This window comes from Myotis brandtii, unplaced genomic scaffold (assembly GCF_000412655.1).
Source record: "Myotis brandtii unplaced genomic scaffold, ASM41265v1 scaffold499, whole genome shotgun sequence".
NCBI lineage: Eukaryota > Metazoa > Chordata > Mammalia > Chiroptera > Vespertilionidae > Myotis > Myotis brandtii.
This window is the reverse complement of record NW_005369027.1, coordinates 1971165-1994113: the sequence shown is the minus strand read 5'-3', so window position 1 is coordinate 1994113 and position 22949 is coordinate 1971165. Positions and strand designations below refer to the sequence as shown.

At 39.2% G+C, this 22949-nt stretch overlaps 1 protein-coding gene across 3 annotated transcripts in view; it reads left to right on the top strand.

Annotated features, from left to right (window-relative positions):
• The window catches only part of DNA2 (DNA replication helicase/nuclease 2), a 48044-nt gene that overhangs the window by 6839 nt on the left and 18256 nt on the right, over window positions 1-22949 (top strand). For 2 of the 3 annotated variants that reach the window (XR_001364143.1, XM_005876802.2), the window contains exons 5-18: window positions 4611-4742; window positions 5760-5979; window positions 7149-7266; window positions 8166-8331; window positions 9931-10125; window positions 11821-12051; window positions 14482-14598; window positions 14901-15010; window positions 15283-15392; window positions 16147-16371; window positions 19188-19381; window positions 19471-19560; window positions 19644-19848; window positions 22167-22256. Coding sequence is in view for 2 of the 3 variants with exons in the window: in XM_005876802.2 (XP_005876864.1) it covers window positions 4611-4742; window positions 5760-5979; window positions 7149-7266; window positions 8166-8331; window positions 9931-10125; window positions 11821-12051; window positions 14482-14598; window positions 14901-15010; window positions 15283-15392; window positions 16147-16371; window positions 19188-19381; window positions 19471-19560; window positions 19644-19848; window positions 22167-22256 (2203 nt within the window). In the remaining variant the exon portion in view is untranslated. Of the gene's footprint in view, window positions 1-4610; window positions 4743-5759; window positions 5980-7148; window positions 7267-8165; window positions 8332-9930; window positions 10126-11820; window positions 12052-14481; window positions 14599-14900; window positions 15011-15282; window positions 15398-16146; window positions 16372-19187; window positions 19382-19470; window positions 19561-19643; window positions 19849-22166; window positions 22257-22949 lie in introns of all 3 variants that reach the window. The other variant, XM_014548180.1, reaches the window with a different exon arrangement.

Below are 22949 nucleotides of genomic sequence, written 5' to 3'. Positions count from 1 at the left end.
TTCACTGTTTATGTGGGAAAAAATGTGTTCCAAAATTTCACACAAATGATTTAGCGATGACATGTAATCTAGTGTCGTAAAACATTTCAGGCCGCTGCCGTATGTCCGGCACTGTGTTGTGCTTTTATGCATATCTTGAATAGTCTGATTGCAGCTTCTTATAAATGAAGAAACTGAAGCACAGAGAAGTTGTCACTTGTTCATGACCACAAAGCACAGCATTCAGAATATAAATAGATTTAATAAAGCTTTTGCTTTGAGTTCTATTTATTGCCTATTTGCCACTTTGCGTTTCAAATTTTGAATTTTTGTGTCACACCCTAATCAGCAAATGATTATCTTATCTGTTGTATACTGGATTGATTATGGCCCTGAAATCAGTCACATCAAAACTTAGTGGCCATGACCACAAAGCACAGCATTCAGAATATAAATAGATTTAATAAAGCTTTTGCTTTGAGTTCTATTTATTGCCTATTTGCCACTTTGCGTTTCAAATTTTGAATTTTTGTGTCACACCCTAATCAGCAAATGATTATCTTATCTGTTGTATACTGGATTGATTATGGCCCTGAAACCAGTCACATCAAAACTTGGTGGCTTAAATGGCAAGCTTCTAGCCTGTTACCTCATAGTTGCTGTAGGTCAGAAATTCGGAGGTGGCTTAGCGGGCTGGTTCTGGCTCCGGGTCTCCCATGTGGGGCTGCAGTCATCTAGCCTTGCCCAGTGCAGGAGGATGACTCACATGGCCCATGTGTTGAGGCCTCGGTGCCTGGCTGACTGTTGGCAGGAGGTCTCGTTCTTCGCCACGTGGTTCTTTCATAAGGCTGCGTGTCCTCATGCCATGCCGCTGCTGCTTGGAGGGAAGGGTCCAAGAAAGAGCAAGCAGGAAGCACAGTGCCTTCTCTCACCTAGTGTTTGAATTCCTACATTGTCACGGCTGCTTTTTTTATTCCTTAGATGCAAGTCACTACATGCAGCTCTCCCTTAAACGTAGGGGAATTGGGTGCCATCTTTTGAAAGGTGTGTCAAGGAATTTGGACATCTTTTAAACCACCTCGGGTGTTTAGGTATCGGGCAATCTGATTCATCCAGAACCCAACTTGTATACAGGGATGAAAGAAAACAAGGTTTCTGAGCAGCCTTGCTTAGAATTCATATTGTTCATGTATTAAAAAAAACCCTTGTTCACTTCATGTCATGGAATATCTCTCTGATTCCCTTAGCATCTGTTATTTTTCACTGATAGCTAACATTCTTACTTACCTGGTTTCTGAGATGCGGGAGAGGCACCTTCATAGTCATATAACATGTGAGCTGATAGCTTCATTGCAGTATAGGAAAGAGGAAACTTTAAAATATATAAGAACTGCCCTAACCGGTTTGGCTCAGTGGATAGAGTGCCAGCCTGTGGACTGAAAGGTCCCAGGTTCAATTCTGGTCAAGGGCATGTACCTTGATTGCGGGCACATCCCCAGTGGGAGATGTGCAGGAGGCAGCTGATCGATGTTTCTCTCTCATCCATGTTTCTAACTCTCTATCCCTCTCCCTTCCTCTCTGTAAAAAATCAATAAAATATATATTTTTTTTAAAAAAAGAAGTTGGTTCAGTCTATGTGCAGAAACATAATGTTAAAAAAAAATAAAATAAAAATAAAAAAATATATAAGAACTGCCCAGCCGGCGTGGCTCAGTGGTTGACCTGTGAACCAGGAGGTCACGGTTCGATTCCCAATCAGGGCACAGACCTGATTGCAGGCTCAATCCCCAGTGTGGGGCGTGCATGATTCTCTCTCATCATTGATGTTTCTATCCCTCTTCCTTCCTCTCTGAAATCACTAAAAGTATATTAAAAAAATATATACATATAAGAACTATGAAGGTCAGAAATGTGGGGGAATGCATTCTTAGCACATCTTTGGGTCACTGAATTATATTACTGTGGTTTTTTTAAATCATGATATTCTAAGACATTAAGGGAAAACTTGTGTTTCATTTCAATACTTTGTTAAACTCCCAAATCCTAAAATAATAGATCCAAAGTTCTTTTCTACCCTCTCTCCTAGGCCTTTTTCTACCCTAGTACAGCTCTTAGAACAAGTTTTTATCTGTTCATGTTCTACCATGTCATTATATTTATGAGTCTAGGCTTGAAGATCTCACTTTAAGTATCTTACTAATCTCAGGAAAAACTAGGCTGTTCTATGTTATTTTGCTGTGACTTCACGAAATTAAAAAGGGAGAATTTAGATGCAGGAGACATTAAATAGCCAGTACAGACCGGTGTGGAAACTTTAAAGAGTCCTGATGTGTAAAGTCTACGTAAGGAGTTGATGACAGTGAAGAACGGTTCCCGGATGGCTGGAGACATTTATTTAGGAAAAAGACTATTCACTTGTTATTTCTAAATAGGGCATAAATTCATGTATACCATATGTTACTGTAATGTACAAGCGTGTGTACAGTAAAACGTAAGTCCTTTCTATCCTTATTTTCCTCATCATGCATTCCTTTCCCCAGAGGCAGCCACTGTTGTTTTCTTATATGTCCTTCCAGAGATTTCAAACATTTATATGTGTGTTGTGTGTGTGTGTATTTATATTTTGTTATATAGATGGTAGTATACCATGAACATTATCATGCACTTAAAAATTAAATCTTTTTATTTATTTACATATATATGTGTGTGTGTGTGTGTATATATATACATATTATTGATTTCAGAGAGGAAGGGAGAGGGAGAGAGAGACAGAAACATCAATGATGAGAGAGAATCATGGATCGGCTGCCTCCTGCACACCCCCCTAAGGATCCAGCGCACAACCTAGGCATGTGCCCTGGACCAGAATCGAAACCATGACCCTTCAGTCCATAGGCGATGCTCTGTCTACTGAGCCAAACCAGCCAGGGCTGAGCTATCTCATATTTAATTAATAGTGGCATAATGTATCATATGGATATACCATAATTTATTTAAGCATCCCCGTGGGTCTCAGTCTGCTTTTATTAGCAATGCTATAATAAATACCTTTGTACATCCTTTATTTCATAGCTGTGCGGGCATGTATGTTGGCTCAGTACTTAGAAGTGGAATTGTTGGACTAGAGGATTTATACATTTACACATTTAAAAATATTTTTATTTGGAAATAATTTTAAATTTAGAGAATAGCTGCAAGAGTAGTACAGAGAACATCCATATACTCTTCACTCGTATTCACCTGTTGTGTGTATGTGTGTGTTTACTTTTTCTAAGATTAAGTGGTCTTCATCATGGAATACGTAATGGGCTGTAGACCATGAAGACACCGGCCGTAGAGCAGGCCGAGGAGGGCCCTGGGCATCCTGGGGCCCCTACTGCAGTGGGCAAAGCTGGCCTTGCTCACTCTCCCTTTGGGCCTCTCTCCCCTAACCCGTCTGTGGTGACAGCTGGGTGTGGGGCCTCAGTGCTCGGCGTGGCAGCCTGTTGCTGGCCGAGGACTCTGCTCATGACACGTTCTTGCTGATGCTGAGCCAGGTGAGCTCAGGGCTCATGTCCCAGAGGTAAAGAACCATGATGTATATTTAAGTGTGTATTTCCTAAGAAGAAGGATTTTCTCTTATGTAACCACAGCACAGTTACCAACTTCAGGAAATTTAACATTGATGGAATACTTTTGTCTGATCTGTCCACATTTTCAGTTTTGCCCAGTAATGTCCTTTCTAGCATCTTGCCCGCTTCTGCTCGGGACCCAGTCTGGGTACACTTCAAGTTTTGATATTGCCCTGCCCGACTTGGCTCAGTGGATAGAGTGTCAGCCTGCGGATTGAAGGGTCCCAGGTTCGATTCCGGCCAAGGGCACATGCCTGGGTTGCGGGCTCGATCACCCCAGTAGGGGGCGTGCAGGAGGCAGCCAATCAATGATTCTCTCCATCATTGATGTTTCTATCTCTCTCTCCTCCCTTCCTCTCTGAAATCAATAAAGAAATATATTAAAAAAGGAGGGGGGGGCACATGCTAACCTACCTGACCTTCTCTGGGGAGGCCTGTGTGGAGGCCTGGCCTGGCCTTGCAAACTCAGACACCTAAAGTGACCACCCTGGATGTTCTGAAATTAAAAAAAAAAGTTTTGATATGTATTGCCAAATTGCTCTATATAGGCATTGCCTCAATTTACATTTCTGCCAGCAATACCTGAGTCCTGGTTTCCCCACATTCTCACCTACATCCTCTGTTATCGACTGGAAGTTGCCAGAGCTCAAACAGTCTTTTGCAAGGATGACCTTTGCCTCTGTCAGACGGAAGGTGGGATCGTTTGGGACATGTGTCAGCAGCTGCTCCCTGGCTTGAGGGATTTCAGCTTCTCTCTCAAGCTGAGGTTCCGGGCGTGCTCAGGAGATGCTCTTGGCAGAGTGGGCTGCTCATTTGTCTTCCTTGCTGACCCAGCGCTTTCGGAGGACTGACAGGGCTCTGCTCTGTCCCCTTTAAGGCTGAATAGTAACCCCTTGTACGTATAGCCCACACTTTGGTTATCTGTTAGTCCAGAGGTACTTGGGTTGCTTATTTGGATGTTTTTGTCCTTTTTTACTGTTTTCATATTTAAGCTTTTACATGTAATCTTTTATTTTCCAGGTACCGCTTAAATTTGAATCAAGATGAAGTAAAACAAGAAGTAGAAGAGTATCTTCCTTCATTTTCTAAGTGGGCTGGAGATTTCATGCAGAAATACACTTCAACCGACTTCCCGCAGATGCAGCTCTCTTTGTAAGAAACCCATTTTGATTATCTGGTTCATATATTTAGACCAGGATTCTGTTCTGTATTTTGAATTAAAGCTTTTTAAAGATTGAGTTAATGCAACTAGCCTTTTTGTTTGCTTATTTTACAAATTACAGTCCTGAGTATCTTTCCATACTGGCCAGGGCTCTTATACTTTTTAAATAGCAATTTTATATGATATAAAATGCTTTGTTACTAGAAAATGTATCCTTTTCATGTAAGATTTCTGTTAGATCTAGTTTTTTATATGGCTTTGAGTCTAAAATAGGATTAATAAAAGTTAGCCCTTATCTGAATTTTCTTCTGCAGAATGACTTACTGCTCTAAAAATAAGTAAATCTTAGATAAGAGAAATGTAAAAGGCTTTAAAAGTTATTTTCGTCTCTCCAGGATTGTCACAGGGGTGTAAGTGTTGGATGATCAAACTCGTTCTTACCCAAGTTAATATGGTATTACATGAAGGAACACATCCGTTGCTACCTAGGGTGCAACCACATGCAAGCAATTATATATCAATCCGTATAATAATTATATATCAGAATATTCAGATAGGAATTGTGGCTCCAGCAGTTCAAGTAGCGAGACTTGCAGTAATCTAGGCCTGAGGACGTAAAGGCCCGAGTTGGGAAGATTGCAATAGCAGTGAACTGAAAGGGACAGATGACAAATACAAGAAAATGTATATACATGAGTTGGAGCCTATAGGACAATGGTTCCTAAACTTGAGTGTGCATCAGAATTGCTTGGAGAGTTTGTTAAACAAATTGCTGGGCCTCACCCGTTAATATTTCTGATTGAGTCGGCCTGGAGTGGGGCTTGAGAATTTGCATTGATCACAAGTTCCCAGCTGATGCCAGTGCTATACACTTTGAGAACCACTGCTGTAAAGGTATATAGACCCTTTTCCATCCCCACATTCGCTGAGTGCAGTGAAAAGTCAATGGTAGCAGATGAGAAGTGAGCTAAGTGTTCTAATTAAGTGTTTTTGTGTTTTGTTTTTAGGCCAAGTGATGGTAGTAACAATAATGCAGCATGTAATATTGAAGTCATAAAGTCATTGGATATTGAAGAAAGCATTTGGTCCCCTAGGTTTGGATTAAAGGGCAAGATAGATGTTACAGTTGGTGTGAAAATTCACCGAGGATGTAAAACAAAATATAAAATAATGCCATTGGAACTTAAAACTGGAAAAGAATCAAATTCTATTGAACACCGTAGTCAGGTATATAAATCTTAATGAGGAAATTGAATGTTTAATAGATTTAAAAATGTAGTCTGCTTTATATATTTTGGTTCAATTTAGGTAATGTTTGAGTTTCATATAGTACTTTTCAATTTGTGATACAGTCAGAGTACTCAAATTGTCTTATACATAGACTAGAGGCCCGGTGCACAGATTTGTGCACATTGAAAGGAGGTTAATTAGAAGGTGGCTGGCGGGGTGGGACTGGGCGAGAAGGGCCTGGGCGAGAAGGGCCGGACATGCCCTGGAGCCAACCTCCTGCGGTCCCTCTCTGGCCGGCCACACCCAGGGCAGCGCCGGGGCTCGAAGGACGTCTGCAGAGTGAGTGGGGTCCCTCTGGCAGGTGGGGTCCCTCGGCCTGGCTTGTGGAGATCGGGCCAAAACCAGCAGTCCGACGTCCCCTGAGGGGTCCCGGAGTGCGAGAAGGCACTCTGCAAAGTTGCTGTCGCTCCTGCGTTGAGCGTCTGCTCCCTGGTGGCCAGTCGCTTAGCCTTTTATATATAGATATACATGGCTACAGCAGAAAGTTTTCTCCAGCAACGAATACATCTGAACTTGTCAGATAATATTGGCAAGTTTATGTTGCCAAACTAACAGTCTAAACAGATGCTCCTAAAAAAAGAATTCCTTGGTCATGTAAGTTGGGGAAACCAAGCATATTTGTAGATATGATGATGCACATTAGCCTATTATAGTTTCTGAGAAGTCTTAATATGATTTGTGTCAGCTATGTTTAACCTAATATTTCCTAAACCTAATTTACCATGGAGCTGTTGTTTTCATGTAACATCTACACAGGATACTTTTTAGAAAACATCAGTGTAACCTGGCTGGCATGGCACAATGATTGAGCATCGACCTATGAACCAGGAGGTCCGGGTTCAATTCCAGGTCAGGGCACATGCCCGGGATGCAGGCTTGATCCCCAGTGTGGGGTGTGCAAAAGGCAGCCGAGTGATTCTCTCTCATCATTGATGTTTCTGTCTCTTTCCCTCTCCCTTCCTCTCTGAAATCAATGTAATTTTCAAAATGGAAATAGCTTAATTGACCTATTGATTTTAAAATTATAGTATGTATTGATTGCAAACCACATATGGAAAAGCAGAAAGTTAAGGTTTTATTTGACAAAATGTACACTGTTTTCACAGCTGGTTCTGTATACACTGCTAAGTCAAGAGAGAAGAGCTGATCCGGAGGCTGGCCTGCTCCTCTACCTCAAGACCGGCCAGATGTACCCTGTGCCTGCCAAACATCTTGATAAAAGAGGTTGAGCTGTTTCCTCCATTTTTACTTCTCTGGGTTTTGTTTGTTTTCCCCTTCAACTGTTAGTGATACATACAGCATACCTGTGGGTACTGCAGGTTTGGTTCCAGATGACCTCAGTAAAGCGAATATCACAGTAAAGCGAGTAACATGAATTTTTTGGTTTTTAGTGCATATAAAGGTTATGTTTACATGATCCTGTAGTCTATTAAGTGTGCAGTAGCATTATGTCTAATAAAACAGCATATATACCTTAATTAAAAAAATACTTTATTACTAAGAAATGCTAGACATCATGCGAGTCATAATCTTTTTGCTGGTGTAGGGTATCTTCAGTTTGTAAAAAACACACAAAATCTGTGAAGTGCAATAAAGCAAAGCACAATGAGACAAGGTGTACCTGTGTTTAACCTGATAGTAGCTCGCTGTACTTGCTAGGCCTAATACAGGTTTTAATTTGTAGTTATGGTATTTTTAAAAAAGAATTTTAACAATACACAGTAGAGTTGAAAATACTAACTTTTTAAAATTTTATCATATAAAATTTTATTTTAAATTTTCTACCCTATACTCTAGATAGTTGTATTTATCCTTAGCATTCAGCGAATAAAGCACCAACTTCACAATTTGTACTAATTATGAGATACATGATTGTTGAAAGAATTTATCAAGTGAACAAAAATTGGAGGAATTATACCAAAGTGTTAACAGTGGTTATTCTAGTGTAGTGGGGAAAAATGAATGTTGTTCTTTACTTTTTTAAATGTTTTAAAATCTGAAGTTTTATTTATGCAATGGAAAAGATATATAATAAACTTAATTCTTAAAAGACACCTGTCCTCCCCCCCATATAATTAATTAATTAATTAATTAATTTTTCTTTTTTCTTCTTCCCCCCATAGAATTATTAAAACTAAGAAACCAGATGGCATTCTCCTTGTCTCACCGTATTAGCAAACCTGCTACTGGAAAGGAGAAGACAGAGCTTACTCCTTTGCCACAAATAATCGAGGACCAGCAAACCTGTAAATATTGTTCACAAGTGGGTAACTGTGCTCTTTATAGCAGGTAAACACACTGTCTTCCAAAAATACTAATTTCATTTAAGTATGCACTCAACTTAAAATGATTTAACATTGCTGGCTGGTCTGGCATTGATGATTTCATTTTAGCCATTTTTTTCTGTGTGTATTTGTAAAATGAAGGGACTAGGAAAAAAAACACAGTTCAATCCTCACTCAAGGATATTTTTTAATCCTTACTCAAGGATATTTTTCCATTGATTTTTAGAGAGAGTGGAAGGGAGAGGAAGAGACAGAAACACCGATGTGAGAGAGATGCATCAATTGGTTGTCTCCCACATGCTGCCGACCAGGGCCAAGAGCCTGCAACTGAGGTACATGCCCCTGACTGGGATCAAACCCGGGACACTTCAGTCTGCATGCTGACACTCTATCCACTGAGCCAGACTGGCTAGGGCCACAGTTCATCTTCTATATATATAAAAGGCTAATTGCAAAGAGTCCCCTTGGGAGTTCGATCGCTCGCTATGACATGCTCTGACCACCAGGGGGTGGCACAGAACGAAGGAAGACCCCCACCGGCAGCTGGCAGCCAGGGAAGGAAGGCCCCAGCCGGCAGCTGGAAGGCCCTGATTGGCCCTGATCGCTGGCCAGGCCTAGGGACCACCGGGCCTCTAGTATTTTATAACAAGCCTGTTTCCTTGGGGGACAATAGAATGCTTTTTGAACTTTGGTTAAGAAAGATGAGTATGTAGCATAGGCATTTTGAATACAACTTAAATGGTGTTTTAAGAAGTCTTTCGCTTCTTAGTTGCTGTTTTAATTTCAGGCCTTTTGTAGTTTAAAAAAAACAGGGAAAATGTTTCTTCCAGACACAAAGTTTGGTATGATCCAGTGGCCTTGAATTTTATGTCTATTTTATTACATGTGGGAAGTTTTTAGCTCTTATAAACAGTCATTTGTATTTATACCTTCATAGGCCAGCAAAAGGACACAAAAAAGTAGCTAGATGTAAATACAGACTAGACAAGATCAAATCAGAACCCAAATTCTAATTCAGCCTGAAAATTCACAGAAAGAACTTTTAAAACTATTGTATCAAAGGATCTCTTAATGGGAGAAGACTGTGAACCATGGGAAGTTGGGGCCTTTACTATAAGCACATTGTTGTGAAATCTTGTGTTTTATTCTCAATGTTTTGTAGGCTATCCTATGAGATATTTGTTTCTATATAAAAATTTAGAAATTAGCATTAAGCAAAATGAAATTCCAGATAATTCTCCTAGTTTTTATGTTGACTTTCCTGTGGCACAGAGCTGTCTGTACAAATATTGTGACTTTGAGAAATGCAGTTGTACAAAAAGCCAAAACTTGCTACCTATAGGAATGAAGACGAGAGTATACCAACTAGTTGTTAGGGGCACAGTCATTGAAGGCAAAATAATGCCATATTGAGTTTCTTAAGCATTTTGTTTTGTAAAAAACCATTTGGCTTGTAGAATATTGAAATGACTTTTAAAGAAAATTAGAGCCTGTGGTTAGAAGTTATGATGATCATCACTATATGTACTTATTTTAGAAGTATCTCATTTCATAGCCAGCAAAATGTTTTATGCACATGTCTGACTTGGGGCTTTATCTTTAGAGCAGTCGAACAGCAGATGGATGGCAGCTCAGTCCCGACTGGCATGCTGGCCAAAATAAAAGAGGAAACCCAGCACCTCAAGGTCACACACTTGGAGTATTTCAGCCTGTGGTGTCTAATGTTAACTCTGGAGTCAAAATCAAAGGATAATAAAAAAAATAACCAAAATATATGGTTGATGTCTTCATCAGAAATGTAAGTACTACATTTAAAACAGTCAAACTTCAATAATTTGGATTAGTGGAATGGCATTTGGAATTCGTGACAAATACTGGTTATATTGTGTGTTAAAGACACGCAGTTTCATATATTCATGCTAACTCCGGATGGCTGTCAATGAATTGTTTCTGTGTAGAAAATAACCAAAATATATGGTTGATGTCTTCATCAGAAATGTAAGTACTACATTTAAAACAGTCAAACTTCAATAATTTGGATTAGTGGAATGGCATTTGGAATTCGTGACAAATACTGGTTATATTGTGTGTTAAAGACACGCAGATTCATATATTCATGCTAACTCCAGATGGCTGTCAATGAATTGTTTCTGAGTAGAGCACCATTGTTAGCTATTTTCAGTAGGAAAAATATGCCTCAGGAAGTCCAATTTTAAATATATTTTTATTGATTTCAGAGAAGGAAGGAGAGGAGGCGAGAGATAGAAACATCAATGATGAGAGAGAATCATTGATTGGCTGCATCCTGCACGCCTCCTACTGGGGATCGGGCTAAACCCAGGCATGTGTCCTGACCTCTTGGTTCATGGGTGGGCCCTGAACCACCCTGGCCAGGCAAAAATTTAAATGTATTGAAATAAATTTAAATAAATTATTTGATACAGGCTTATATTTTCTACAGTTGGTCAATCTTGTATTTTGTGAGATCCATTTTCTTTCCCAAGTTAATTGTAAAGTTGCAGTTTTTTATATCTTTGCATTATATTTTTCTTTAATATTTAGTTGCTTTTCATCTATTTGTTTCTTTCCATAATGAATATTGATAATTATGTGACTTTAGAAATAATTGGATCATTATTTCCTTAATACTAGACTTTAACACTGAAAACATCACGGTGGAGAATGTTTGAGTAGTTATACATAGACTACAAAAGTATAGTGACTATGTCAAGTGCACATGCCAAAAAGCTTCTGAGGTTGTTTAGTGTTTAATAGTAGTGCCTGCGTGATTGTAAATGCTCAATATTTATTTCCTAGAAGCAGTGGAATTATCAGTTTGCTTGCTATTATTTTAATAACAGCAATTATAAATCCTCATGTAAACACTGAAGAAATAGGATTTAGGAATGGGTCATCGCTGTTTGTCTTTTGTGATGTGATGCACGGGGTGAGGGTGTCCTTTCAGGATCAAAGTGCTGACACACAGGCTGCTCAGAGGTCCCAGCCTGTGCGTGCAACACGGGAGGTGCTCCCTAGCACTTGTCTAGCGGCCTATTGGTGGGAGATTGTTTCCAAGGTAATAGAATGTTCCCTTAGCATTTCTAAAATTTTATTTTATTTTTTAAAAAATATTTTTATCTATTTCAGAGAGGAAGAGAGAGGGAGAGAGAGATAGGAACATCAGTGATGAGAGAGAATCATTGATCAGCTGCCTCCTGCACACACTGGGGATCAAGCCCGCAACCCAGGCATGTGCCCGGACTGGGAATTGAACTGTGACTTCCTGGTTCATAGGTTGACGCTCAACCACTGAGCCACGCCGGCCAGGGGCATTCCTAAAATTTTAGTGTGGATTGTGGAACATGTAAAATGACAGACTCAGTATTAGCATTGGAGTTTTGGGGGGCCAGATGAACAAGAAAATTGGGGAAAACTGCAAATATAGTGTTTATATATGTGATATAAATGGAAGCTTTCTCTTTCTATTCCATAGGGAGCAAAGTGGCAACTGCATTGGAAACCTGATTAGAACAGAACATGTAAAGACACTTTGTGACGGACAGTATTTACATAATTTCCAACGTAAAAATGGTGCCATGCCTGTCACAAACCTAATGGCAGGTGACAGGATTATTTTAAGTGGAGAAGAGAGAACACTATTTGCTTTGTCTAGGGGATACGTGAAAGAGATTACCGTGACAACGGTAACCTGCTTATTAGACAGGTAATGAAATGCTCCCTTTTTTGGGGGGAGAGAGGGAGAACAGCTTTACTGAGATATAGTTCACATACCATACAGGTTCATCCATTTTACATGTATAATTCAATGGTTTTTAGTATATTCAGAGTTATACCCATCACCAAAATCAATTTTAGAACATTTTTATCTCCCCATAAAGAAACCCTGTGCCCTGTAGCAGTCACTCCTCCAGCCCTAGACAACCACACCACCAGTTGCCTTTCTGTCTCTATTGCTTTACCTGTTCTGAACATTTTATGTAACGGGAGCGCACAGTATATGGCCTTTTGTGACTGGCGTTTTTCATTTACCCTAGTGTTTTTGTTTGTTTCAGCCTACTATTTTGAGATTCATTTTCATGTACCAGTATATATCAGTACTTCATTTCTTTATTTAAAAATTTGGGGTAAAATTCACATAACATAGAATTGACCATTAATTTTTTATTTATTTATTTATTTTTTTGGTGCCCTTGACTGGAATCGAACCTGGGACCCTTCAGTCCACAGGCCAATGCTCTATCCACTGAGTCAGACCATTAATTATTTTAAAATGCACAGTTTGGTGGCATGTAGCACAGTCACAGTATTGTGCAACCAGCACCTCTGTCTGGTTACAAGACACTTTCATCACCCTGAAAGGAAATGTGCCCGTTAAGCAATCACTTTCTCCTCTCCCTCCCTCAAGCCCCTGGCAACAGCTGCTCTGCTGCCTGTCTCTGTGGATGGACCTCTTCTGGATATTTCTGTAAATAGAACCACATAACACGTGGTGGTGGTTTTTTATTTTTATTTTTTGGTCTGGCTTCTTTTAGCATGTTTATGAGGTTCATCCATGTTTTAGCATTTATCAGTACCTCATCTCTTTTTTTCCCTTTAGTACCTTATTTCTTTTTATGCCTGAATAATATTCTGTTACATCGATAGACCACGTTTTGTTCATTTATTCACCAGCTGATAGACATTTGAATTGTTTTCACTTTTGGGTGTTATGGTTAGTGTTACTATAAATATTCACTTGCAAATTTTTATGTGAACATCTTTTTATTGCCCTTGTAGATAAGTCACAGTGGAATTGCTGGGTCACCTGCTAATTTTGTGTTTGACGTTTGAGGGACTTCCAAACGGCTGAACTTTTCTTTAGTGCATCACGTCCCATAGTGCTAATGTGGACATAGTCCTACCTCATTCTCACAACCACATGTCCGGTGGGCAGGATAGAGAGCCTGTGTTAAAGATGTAGCTTATTTCTCTGCCGGAAGCCAATTCCAGCATGTCATAATTGCAAGAGTTTCATCAAAAGGTTGATGGAACTTGGGGACTCAACAAGGGCTGAGTCACATATGTTGTAATCCTGTCGGGAATGACTAAAGGCATTTCCCCAAACCTGAAAAGGGATGATTGTTTGCTGCCAGACAGCTCGGGGCATCTTAATCTGTGTGTTATTGCCTCCTACTGGCCAAACTCCTGAACAGCCGTAGGCTAATTCCCCCAATTCTGACAATGGACTGTGTATACAAAACCGTAACCCAGAGGTTCTCAACCTGTGGGTCGTGACCCTTTTGGCGGTCGAACAACCCTTTCACAGGGGTCGCCTAAGACCATCCTGCATATCAGATATTTACATTACGATTCCTAACAGTAGCAACATTACAGTTATGAAGTAGCAACGAAAATAATTTTATGGTTGGGTCACAACATGAGGAACTGTATTTAAAGGGCCAGAAGGTTGAGAACCACTGCCCTAACCCTTTGAAGTGTTTATCTCCGCCTCGCCTCAGGACAATTTATGTTAATAAAAAGCATGGGGTCCTGAGACGAGGAGATCTTAGCTCCTTTTAGCTAGGCTCCTCTGACCCCCAATGCCTTTCAAAATTATATTTCGTCTCTAGACTCTTTAAGTTACACACGGCCCCTTCTCCAGATTGCTGAACCCTTCTAGATGCTGGAACAAGAACCCCGGCATTTCTCCTTCTTAGCATTCCGGCATTCACCATTTTGTTCTTTCCCTTAAAAAAAAAATAATTTATTCATTAATAGTTGTGATATAAAGTATATTTATCTCAGTTCAAACAAACAGGTTGATTTAAAGAAAAATATTAAGTAAATAGTAGAATAGTTGCTGTAAAATTTGGGGGCAAAGTCTAATATCCATGTTCATCAACATCCATATCTTCTCCTTCCTATACTGCCTGCTTTCCCTGCTTGAAGTGCAGGCATGTGTCACCATTTCTTAATGGATGGAGATCAGTGACTGGGAAGCAATGACTTCTGGGTAACTCAATGGAAATGGTATCCATTTTAATAGCTATTTTGGGCCATTTACTCTTTTAGCAGATAGTAATATATTTCTTGTACAGGCCAACTTACTATGTTAAGTGAAAAACATTCATGTGCATCTGTTTTGCTGTTTTAGGAACTTGTCAGTACTCCCAGAATCAACTTTGTTCAGATTGGACCAGGAAGAAAAAAATTGTGATATAGATACCCCATTAGGAAATCTTTCTAAATTGATGAAAAATACTGATGCCAGGTTTGTAACAGTGAATGAATCTGAATTTAACCCAGCCGTGGGCAAACTACGGCCCGTGGGCCGGATCTGGCCCGTTTGAAATGAATAAAACTAAAAAAAAAAAAAAGACCGTACCCTTTTATGTAATGATGTTTACTTTGAATTTATATTAGTTCACACAAACACTCCATCCATGCTTTTGTTAGGGCCCTCCGGTCCAGTTTAAGAACCCATTGTGGCCCTCGAGTCAAAAAGTTTGCCCACCCCTGATTTAACCCCACTTTCCTAAGAAATATTACTGAAAGCATTTTTTTTCTTTTCAGCCAAAAACTTCGAGATTTAATCATTGACTTTCGTGAACCTCAGTTTATTTCCTACCTCAGTTCCATTCTTCCACATGATGCAAAGGACACAGTTGCCTCTATTCTAAAAGGTATGCTATAATCAGCATGTCCTCTTCCAATTTTTTTTTGTTCTATTTATAATTTAACCTACAGTCTAATGTTTTAATGATTTATATGCAGTTATAATTATTACACAGTCTCTTTGAAAGTAGTTTACATATATTTTTTAATATCACCATAATTTCTTGCTTTGAAGATGTATTGGAGAAACTTGAATAGAGGCTGCTTTTCTTACAAAATAGTGAATTTGTTCATTGAAATTCAATATACTTTTTTCTGTTATTTTTACATTTAAATGTAGGTTTGAATAAACCTCAGAGGCAAGCAATGAAAAAGGTACTTCTTTCCAAAGACTACACGCTCATCGTGGGCATGCCTGGAACAGGAAAGACCACTACAATATGTACTCTTGTAAGGTCATTTTTCTTTTGCTTAGAAACTAAATATGTAAATCAGCTTCTCCTTTGTTCAGAGACTATGATGTTTGAGATCAAAAGAGTTGAATATTGCCTGACTGGTGTGGCTCAGTGGTTGAGCTTCAACCTATGAACCAGGAGGTCACGGTTCAATTCCCAGTCAGGGCACATGCCCGGGTTGCAGGCTCAATCTCCAGTGGAATCAATAAAATATATATATTTTTAAAAAGCTGAATATTAACTCAAGATGCCTTTATTTCAAATTACCTTTGTAGAATGACATGAGAAATAGAAAAGCTAAATGACCAATAGTTGTAATCATGTTGCAGATTTCTTGCATTTTGGATTGTCTAAGGTCTCTTTATGTTGGTGGTATATGTATCATTGTATGTTTTCCTTTTTAAAAAATGATAAATTATATAGAGGTGGTTAAAATAGATTTTTCTTGGATTTTTTTTCCACACTGGTAAATTTCTGAGTAGTAATTTACTGATTAATGATAATGATAGCAAATATTTATTGATTGATACTGTGTGCCAATTGAAAGTTCATATGTATTCAGTTTTATTACTTTCCATAATACTTTCATAAAACATTTTGGCCTTATAATTTTTTTAAAAAGTTATTTGGTTCAACTCTTAGATATGCTTCCTATTAAGTTTCCTAATTCTATTAGAAAAACATAAGCATGTTAAAAATGGTCTGGAATTAAAAGTAATGCCGTTGTCCTTTCTCTTATTCATTCTTAGGTAAGAATTCTGTATGCCTGTGGTTTTAGTGTTTTGTTGACCAGTTATACGCATTCTGCTGTTGACAATATTCTTTTGAAGTTAGCGAAGTTTAAAATAGGATTTTTGCGCTTGGGTCAGACTCAGAAGGTACATCCAGATATCCAGAAATTTACAGAGGAGGAAATTTGCAGATCAAAGTCCATTAAATCCTTAGCGCTTCTAGAAGAACTCTACAATAGCCATGTAAGTACAGCGAGGTGTATGAATGCTGATATTAATTTCTGTAGCCAGACTGGGGAGAAGCAGCACTCTGGGAAATTCAGTCACACTGACCAAATTTGCACATGATTAATTCATGTAAACTACAGGACCAATTTACTAATTTACAGTTTGCTGGCTTGCTTCTGAACGGAAATGAGGTTTTTGGTTTATTATTCAGGGATCTCATCTTCTAGTTTAAAATATCCTAGTAAAGGAAAGCTCTGCTTCCCTCACAACACTTCTGACACTCACGACCTGGAGTTAGTGTAGACCCCTCAGCTTAAGGGCTTAGTCCCACAAGACTGCCCCCCACTTCAGTTCTAAATTGCAAGTCAGGGCCTCTTGTGCTTCTGAACAACTAGCTATAAATTGGGGCTCCCATGACCCCCTCCTTGGGTTCGATAATTTGCTAGAATGGCTCATAGAGCTCAAGAAGGTGCTTTTCTTACTGCTACTGAATACATTTATAGGATGCAGTTCAGGAACAGCCACATGGAAGAGATGCACAGGGGAAGGTATGTGGAAAGGCACATGAGGCTTCTATGTCCTCTCCGGGTGAACCACCCTCCCAGCTCCATGATGTGTTCACCGAACCCTGTTGTTTGGGGTTTTTATGGAGATTCCGTCATGCCGGTGTGATTTATCATTGGCCATTGGTGATTAGCTTAATCCCCAGCCCCTCTCCCCTTCATGGAGATGGAGGGATGGATGAAAGTCCTAACTCTGTAATCACATGGTTGGTTCCTCTGGCAACCAGCTCCAATCCTCTGTCAAACCTTCTGCAATAAATGCTGGTTTGGTTGAAAGGGGCTTAAGATGTTCTTCTCACCCCTATCAGGAAATTCCAAGGGGTTTAAGAGCTCTGTGCCAAGAACCAGGAGGAAGACCAAGTATATATTTCTTATTAAATCACACTGTCACACCTAGAAAACTATTAATCAGGATTTTTTAGTGAGTTTGAATTTAGAGGCAATAGCACACGAGCAGTCTTTTGATTTTTTTTTTTCTATATAGAAGCTAACTTACATTTTATTACTTAATGTCTATATATTTTACTAGGAAGTCTTAACTGGTATTTTTGTCTTTTAAAAAAATCATCTAGTCTAGCAGGTTTGGCTCAGTGGATAGAGCATCAAGGGTCCCGGTTAGATTCCTGTCAAGGGCACATGCCCGGGTTGTGGGCTCGGTCGCCAATAGGGGGCGTGCAGGAGGCAGCCAATCAATAATTCCTGCTCATCATTGATGTTTCTGTCTCTCTCTTCATTCCCTTCCTCTTTGAAATCAATACAAATAGATTTTTTTAAAAATTCATCTAGCCCTGGCCCACGTGGCTCAGCTTGTTGAGCATCATCCCACCAAAAGGGTGCCAAGGTCACCTGATTCCTGATGAGGGCACAAGCCAGAATTGCAGACTCAGTCCCCAGTAGGAGGCGCAGGAGGCAGCCAGGTGGTGTTTCTCTCTCACATTGATGTCTTTCTCTTTCTCTCCCCCTTCCTCTCTTAAATCAATAAAAACATTAAGAAAAAGAAAAGAAACAGTGTGGCTCAGTTGGTTGGGCATTGTTCTGTGCAGCAAGAGATTGTGGGTTCGATTCCCAGTCAAGAGCATATGCCCATGTTGCAGGCTTGGTCTGGCGGGGATGTGCAGGAGGCAGCTGATCGATGTTGAGCTCTTACATCAGTGTTTCTCTCTCTCTCTCTCTCTCTCTCTCTCCCTCTCCTTTCTCTCTAAAAATCAATAAACTACATATATAAAAAGAAACATTATTTAAAATAATCTAAAATAAGTTAGATTTAATAGGTTGTTCCTTCAACTCCTTTGTCTAATATCTATGCCAGTTATTTTAAAGTTTTTGAAAATTATTTTGAGATAATTATAGATTCACATGCAGCTATAAGAAATAATACAGAGATCATGTATATCCTTTGCCCAATGTTTACCATTTTACAAAACTGTAGTAAACTCACAACCAGGATGATGACATTGATACAGAATAATTAGTCCATTACCACAGGGATCACTCATGTTGCATTTTTATAACCACACCCATTTCTTTCCCACCCCGCCCCTGCTTAACCCCTGGAAACCCCTTAACTGTTCTCCGTTTCTACAATTTGGTCATATCAAGAATGGGGAGCCTTTTAAACTAGGGACAGTTGAAGTCTAGCCCCCCCATTAGGTCTCTGCTAGTATCAGTGGGGGATGAAGCCACAGTTTTTTCTTTTCTTTTTTAAATTATTTTGTTTTTATTGATTTCAGAGAGGAAGGGAGAGGGAGAGAGAGATAAAAACATCAATGATGAGAGAGTATCATTGATCGGCTGCCTCCTACACGCCCCCTACTGGGAATTGAGCCCGCAACCTGAGCATGTGCCCTTGACTGTGACCTCTATTTTTCTAGAACTCGGGACCTTCAGTCCACAGTCCAATGATCTAGCCACTGAGCCAAACCAGCTAGGGCCACAGTTTTTTTTGTGGTGATTGGCTAGAGTGGTTATTGAATAAAAGCTTTCAGTCTATTTGGCTTCCCTTTCCTGTTCCTTTGGCTTTTCTTGGAGCTGTTTTTGATCTGTAAATTTGAGAATTGTTATAATGTCCAGAAAAAACACTTGATTTTTTTACAATCTGTAGTAAAAAATTAAATATTTTTGCATGCTATGTCTCAGAATAAAAAATATCGAGGTGTTCCTGTTATTGGGGACAAAATCTTTTTAATATATTTTAATTTCAAAAATGGGAAAAAAGAAATTACATTTCTTGGACATATTAAATAACTGATCAGTTTTCTTTGTTTTTAGCTTATAGTTGCAACAACATGTATGGGAATAAACCATCCAATATTTTCTCGTAAAGTTTTTGATTTTTGTATTGTGGATGAAGCCTCTCAAATTAGCCAACCAGTTTGCCTGGGGCCACTTTTCTTTTCACGGAGATTTGTGTTGGTGGGGGATCATCAGCAGCTTCCTCCCCTGGTGCTCAACCGTGAGGCAAGGTAAGCAGATGCTGAAGTTTTCATTTTAAACTGGATTCTTCCTAAGGGGCCGTCACAGTACACTGATACGCCTGCATTTATGTTGGCAGAGCTCTTGGCATGAGTGAAAGCTTGTTCAAGAGGCTGGAGCGGAATAAAAATGCTGTCGTTCAGTTAACTGTGCAGTACAGAATGAACAGGTATTGGTAACAGTGTCAGCTTCGAGTGATGTGCGTGTGCGTTTTCATCTGCCAAGACTAAAACTATTTTTATCATCCCTTAGTAAAATTATGTCCTTAAGTAATAAGCTGACATATGAGGGAAAGCTGGAATGTGGATCTGACAAAGTGGCCAGTGCGGTGATAAACCTGCCTAACTTTAAAGACGTGAAGCTGGAGCTGGAATTTTATGCTGACTATTCTGAAAATCCTTGGCTGATTGGAGCATTTGAACCAAACAATCCTGTTTGTTTTCTTAATACAGACCAGGTAAGAAACCAAACTTTTTTTTTCCTTTCAGTTTTTCTCCTTTTTTTTTTTTTAAAAAAATTTGATGACTAGGAGGTTGCAGGAAAAAAGCAAATTAAGAAAATTTAACAGTGACATAGTTTATCAAGTTTCCACAGTTTTTCTCCTTTTATCCTACTATTTAAATTCCTATTTTCAATAGCAAATGCTTCATTAAAAAAAAAAGCTTCACCTTAACTAATAAAGAATTAAAAAAAAAAAGCTTCATTAGAGCTTATCAGTAAAAACTAGTATACTCTTATACACTTTTGCAACACACAATTTTTTTTTGTAGATCCAGTATCATTGGGGGAGGTTTATCTGAGGATCAATAGATGTCAAAATTGACTTTTGAAGTAGGAAAGCAAGAGAATGAACTCAAGTGTATAATTACATTTTCTAGAAAAGAAGTTGGCATTAATACTGTCAAAGGCTGGGTTTACCAATAAAGAGAAGATGGCATAAATTTTTGTTCTTTTAAACACTTTAAAGAAAATGGACTTTATTTTTCTAGAATAGTTTTAGTTTCTCGGCACAATTGAGCTGAAAGTGAGGGGGTTTCCTATGTACTTCCTGACCCCACATATGCACATAAAAACCTCTTTACAAACTTGGCATTAAACAAAATCTTCACAAGGTCTTAAATGACTTACCAGTAATATTTCTAGTTCTCAGAACAAAGTTTTGACCCTACATCCCCATAATTTGCTTTTATATAGTGCTTCTCAGCATTGATTCGGAAATATTTTCACAAGTTCAAATAAAAATATAGTGGCTACTTATATGTATGCATATTACTCTAAAATATGTCATTTGTTATTAAGATGGGTGGAGTTAGCTGATAGTTAAAAACAGGTGTCACTGCACTGTGCACACCCTGCTGGGATCTTCATTCTCTTGAATAATGGCCCGGAGTACTTCAGGTTCAAGAATTAACAACTAAGGGCAGGCAGATTCTGGGAAATTTATTCAGATAAGGTAATATCACAAACGACTGCTTTTGTAAACCACAACTCCAATTTATTAGTTATAATTTACCATTGTTTACCTCACCAATAATGACTCAAGTTCTTTATTTTTGCTACTCAGGTTTTTTCTTTCTTAGCATCAGGATCCCAAATAAGTTGTATGGAAAGTAATCAAGGTTAGCCCTGGCCAGTATGGCTCAGTTGGGTGAAGCATCATTCCTACCAGAAGGTTGTAGGGGTTTGTTTTTATATATTTTTTTATTGATTTCAAAGAGGAAGGGAGGAGTAAGAGATAGAAACATTAATGATGAGAGAGAGTCATTGATCCGCTGCCTCCTGCATGCTCCACACTCGGGATCGAGTCCGAAACTTGGGCATATGCTCTGACCGGGAATCAAACCATGACTTCCTGGTTTATAGGTCGATGCTCAACCACTGAGCCATGCCGGCTGGGCAAGGTGACAGGTTTGATTCCCATCAGGGTGACCAAGGTTCAACCCAGTTGGTCTCTCACATCATTGTTTCTCTCTTTCTCTCTCTCGCGTTTCCTCCCTCTCTAAAGTAAAAAAATAATAAAATTAATAAATAATAATAATGAAGGTTAATTAGGGATGTGTAGGAGCGAAATAGTCCTTCGAGAGTTTTACCAGGTATTGTCGAACCTGGGGAACTTTATCTGCTCCATTGTTTGTATAAAAGGCAACAAGAAAATAGAAAGAGCACAAATATTAGAGCCAGATCTAAGTTTTTCTTTTGCTTTTGAAGATTTTTAAATTAAATTTTAGAGCGATTAGGAGGGGGAGAGAGAGAGGGATGTGAGAGAGAAACATTGATCAACTGTCTTCTACACATTCCTTCCTGGGAATGAGCGTGCAACCCAGGCATGTGCCCCGACCAGGAATTGAACCAGCAAGTTTTCGGTGCATGGAATTATGCCCAGCCAATCGACTGAGCAACACTGGCCAGGGCCAGATCTCAGTTTTGATTCCTGATGCCATGATTTATTGTGAGACCTTGAGCAAGTTCCTTATCTTTTCTGGCCTTTGATTCCTTAAAATAGGGGATTGCAAAGTAAAGCAGGTGAAGCCCAATGTGTGGTCCCATTCATAGAAATTTCAGCCTGAACTGTGGTATGTTTAAGATGGTTGCTTCTGGATGGCTTTCTGAAAACGAACAATCACATTCATTTTTGTTAATTCTTTTACCTTCAACTTTTAGGATGAAGAAATTTTTCATCTGTCTCCATAACTGGCAGTGCAGTCTCTATAGCTACCTGTATGCTCTTAACTTTAGAGATTGTTTTATGAGCAGGATGCATATTTTTCTGTTTAGGTTCCAGCACCAGAACAAGTTGAAAAGAGTGGTGTGAGCAATATAACAGAAGCCAAACTCATAGTTTTCCTGACCTCAATTTTTATTAAGGTAATTTATACTTTTATTTTGAGGGCAAATTAATATTTGCAATGTAATTGGATGTTGGAATGTAAGGAACTTAAGATACAGTAGCATTTGCCCTTGTTTATTAAGACAAGAGGACGGAAGCCTGATTGTTTAATTTTGAGAAAATTTATCTCAGACATGTAATCTATAATAATAAAAGTGTAATATGCTAATTAGATCTGACATCCTTCCGGATGAAGCCGGGACTGCGAGGGGAGCCCGGGTCCCAGATGCCTGCTGGTGGCCGAAGGGAAGCCTGGGTCCCGGGTCCCAGGTGCCAGAGGGAAGCCGGTGCCGGCAGCCGGGGGAAGGAAAGCCTACTCTTGCACGAATTTCGTGCATCGAGCCTCTAGTTTTTTATAATGGCATTTTGAATTTCCTTTTAGGATAACTTTTTGTAACATCAAATAGTTCTGATTGTGTCAGTATAGTGCTGTAGTCAGTGTGGTTGGGGATTGGAAACTTCAGTGTAAGGGATGGCAGAAAGCGAAATGTATTTCTTTATACTCTTTGTGTGGCGGCACTGTTCTAGTGGCATGCAAACCATTATACTGCCATGAGCCGCTAAAAATCAAGGGAGCAATATTTGAGGAAATTGTTTCATCTCAGGAAATGTGAATGTCGATTTAGAACAAATTCAATAATTGTATTTACTCCTCGTGATAGGAATATCTA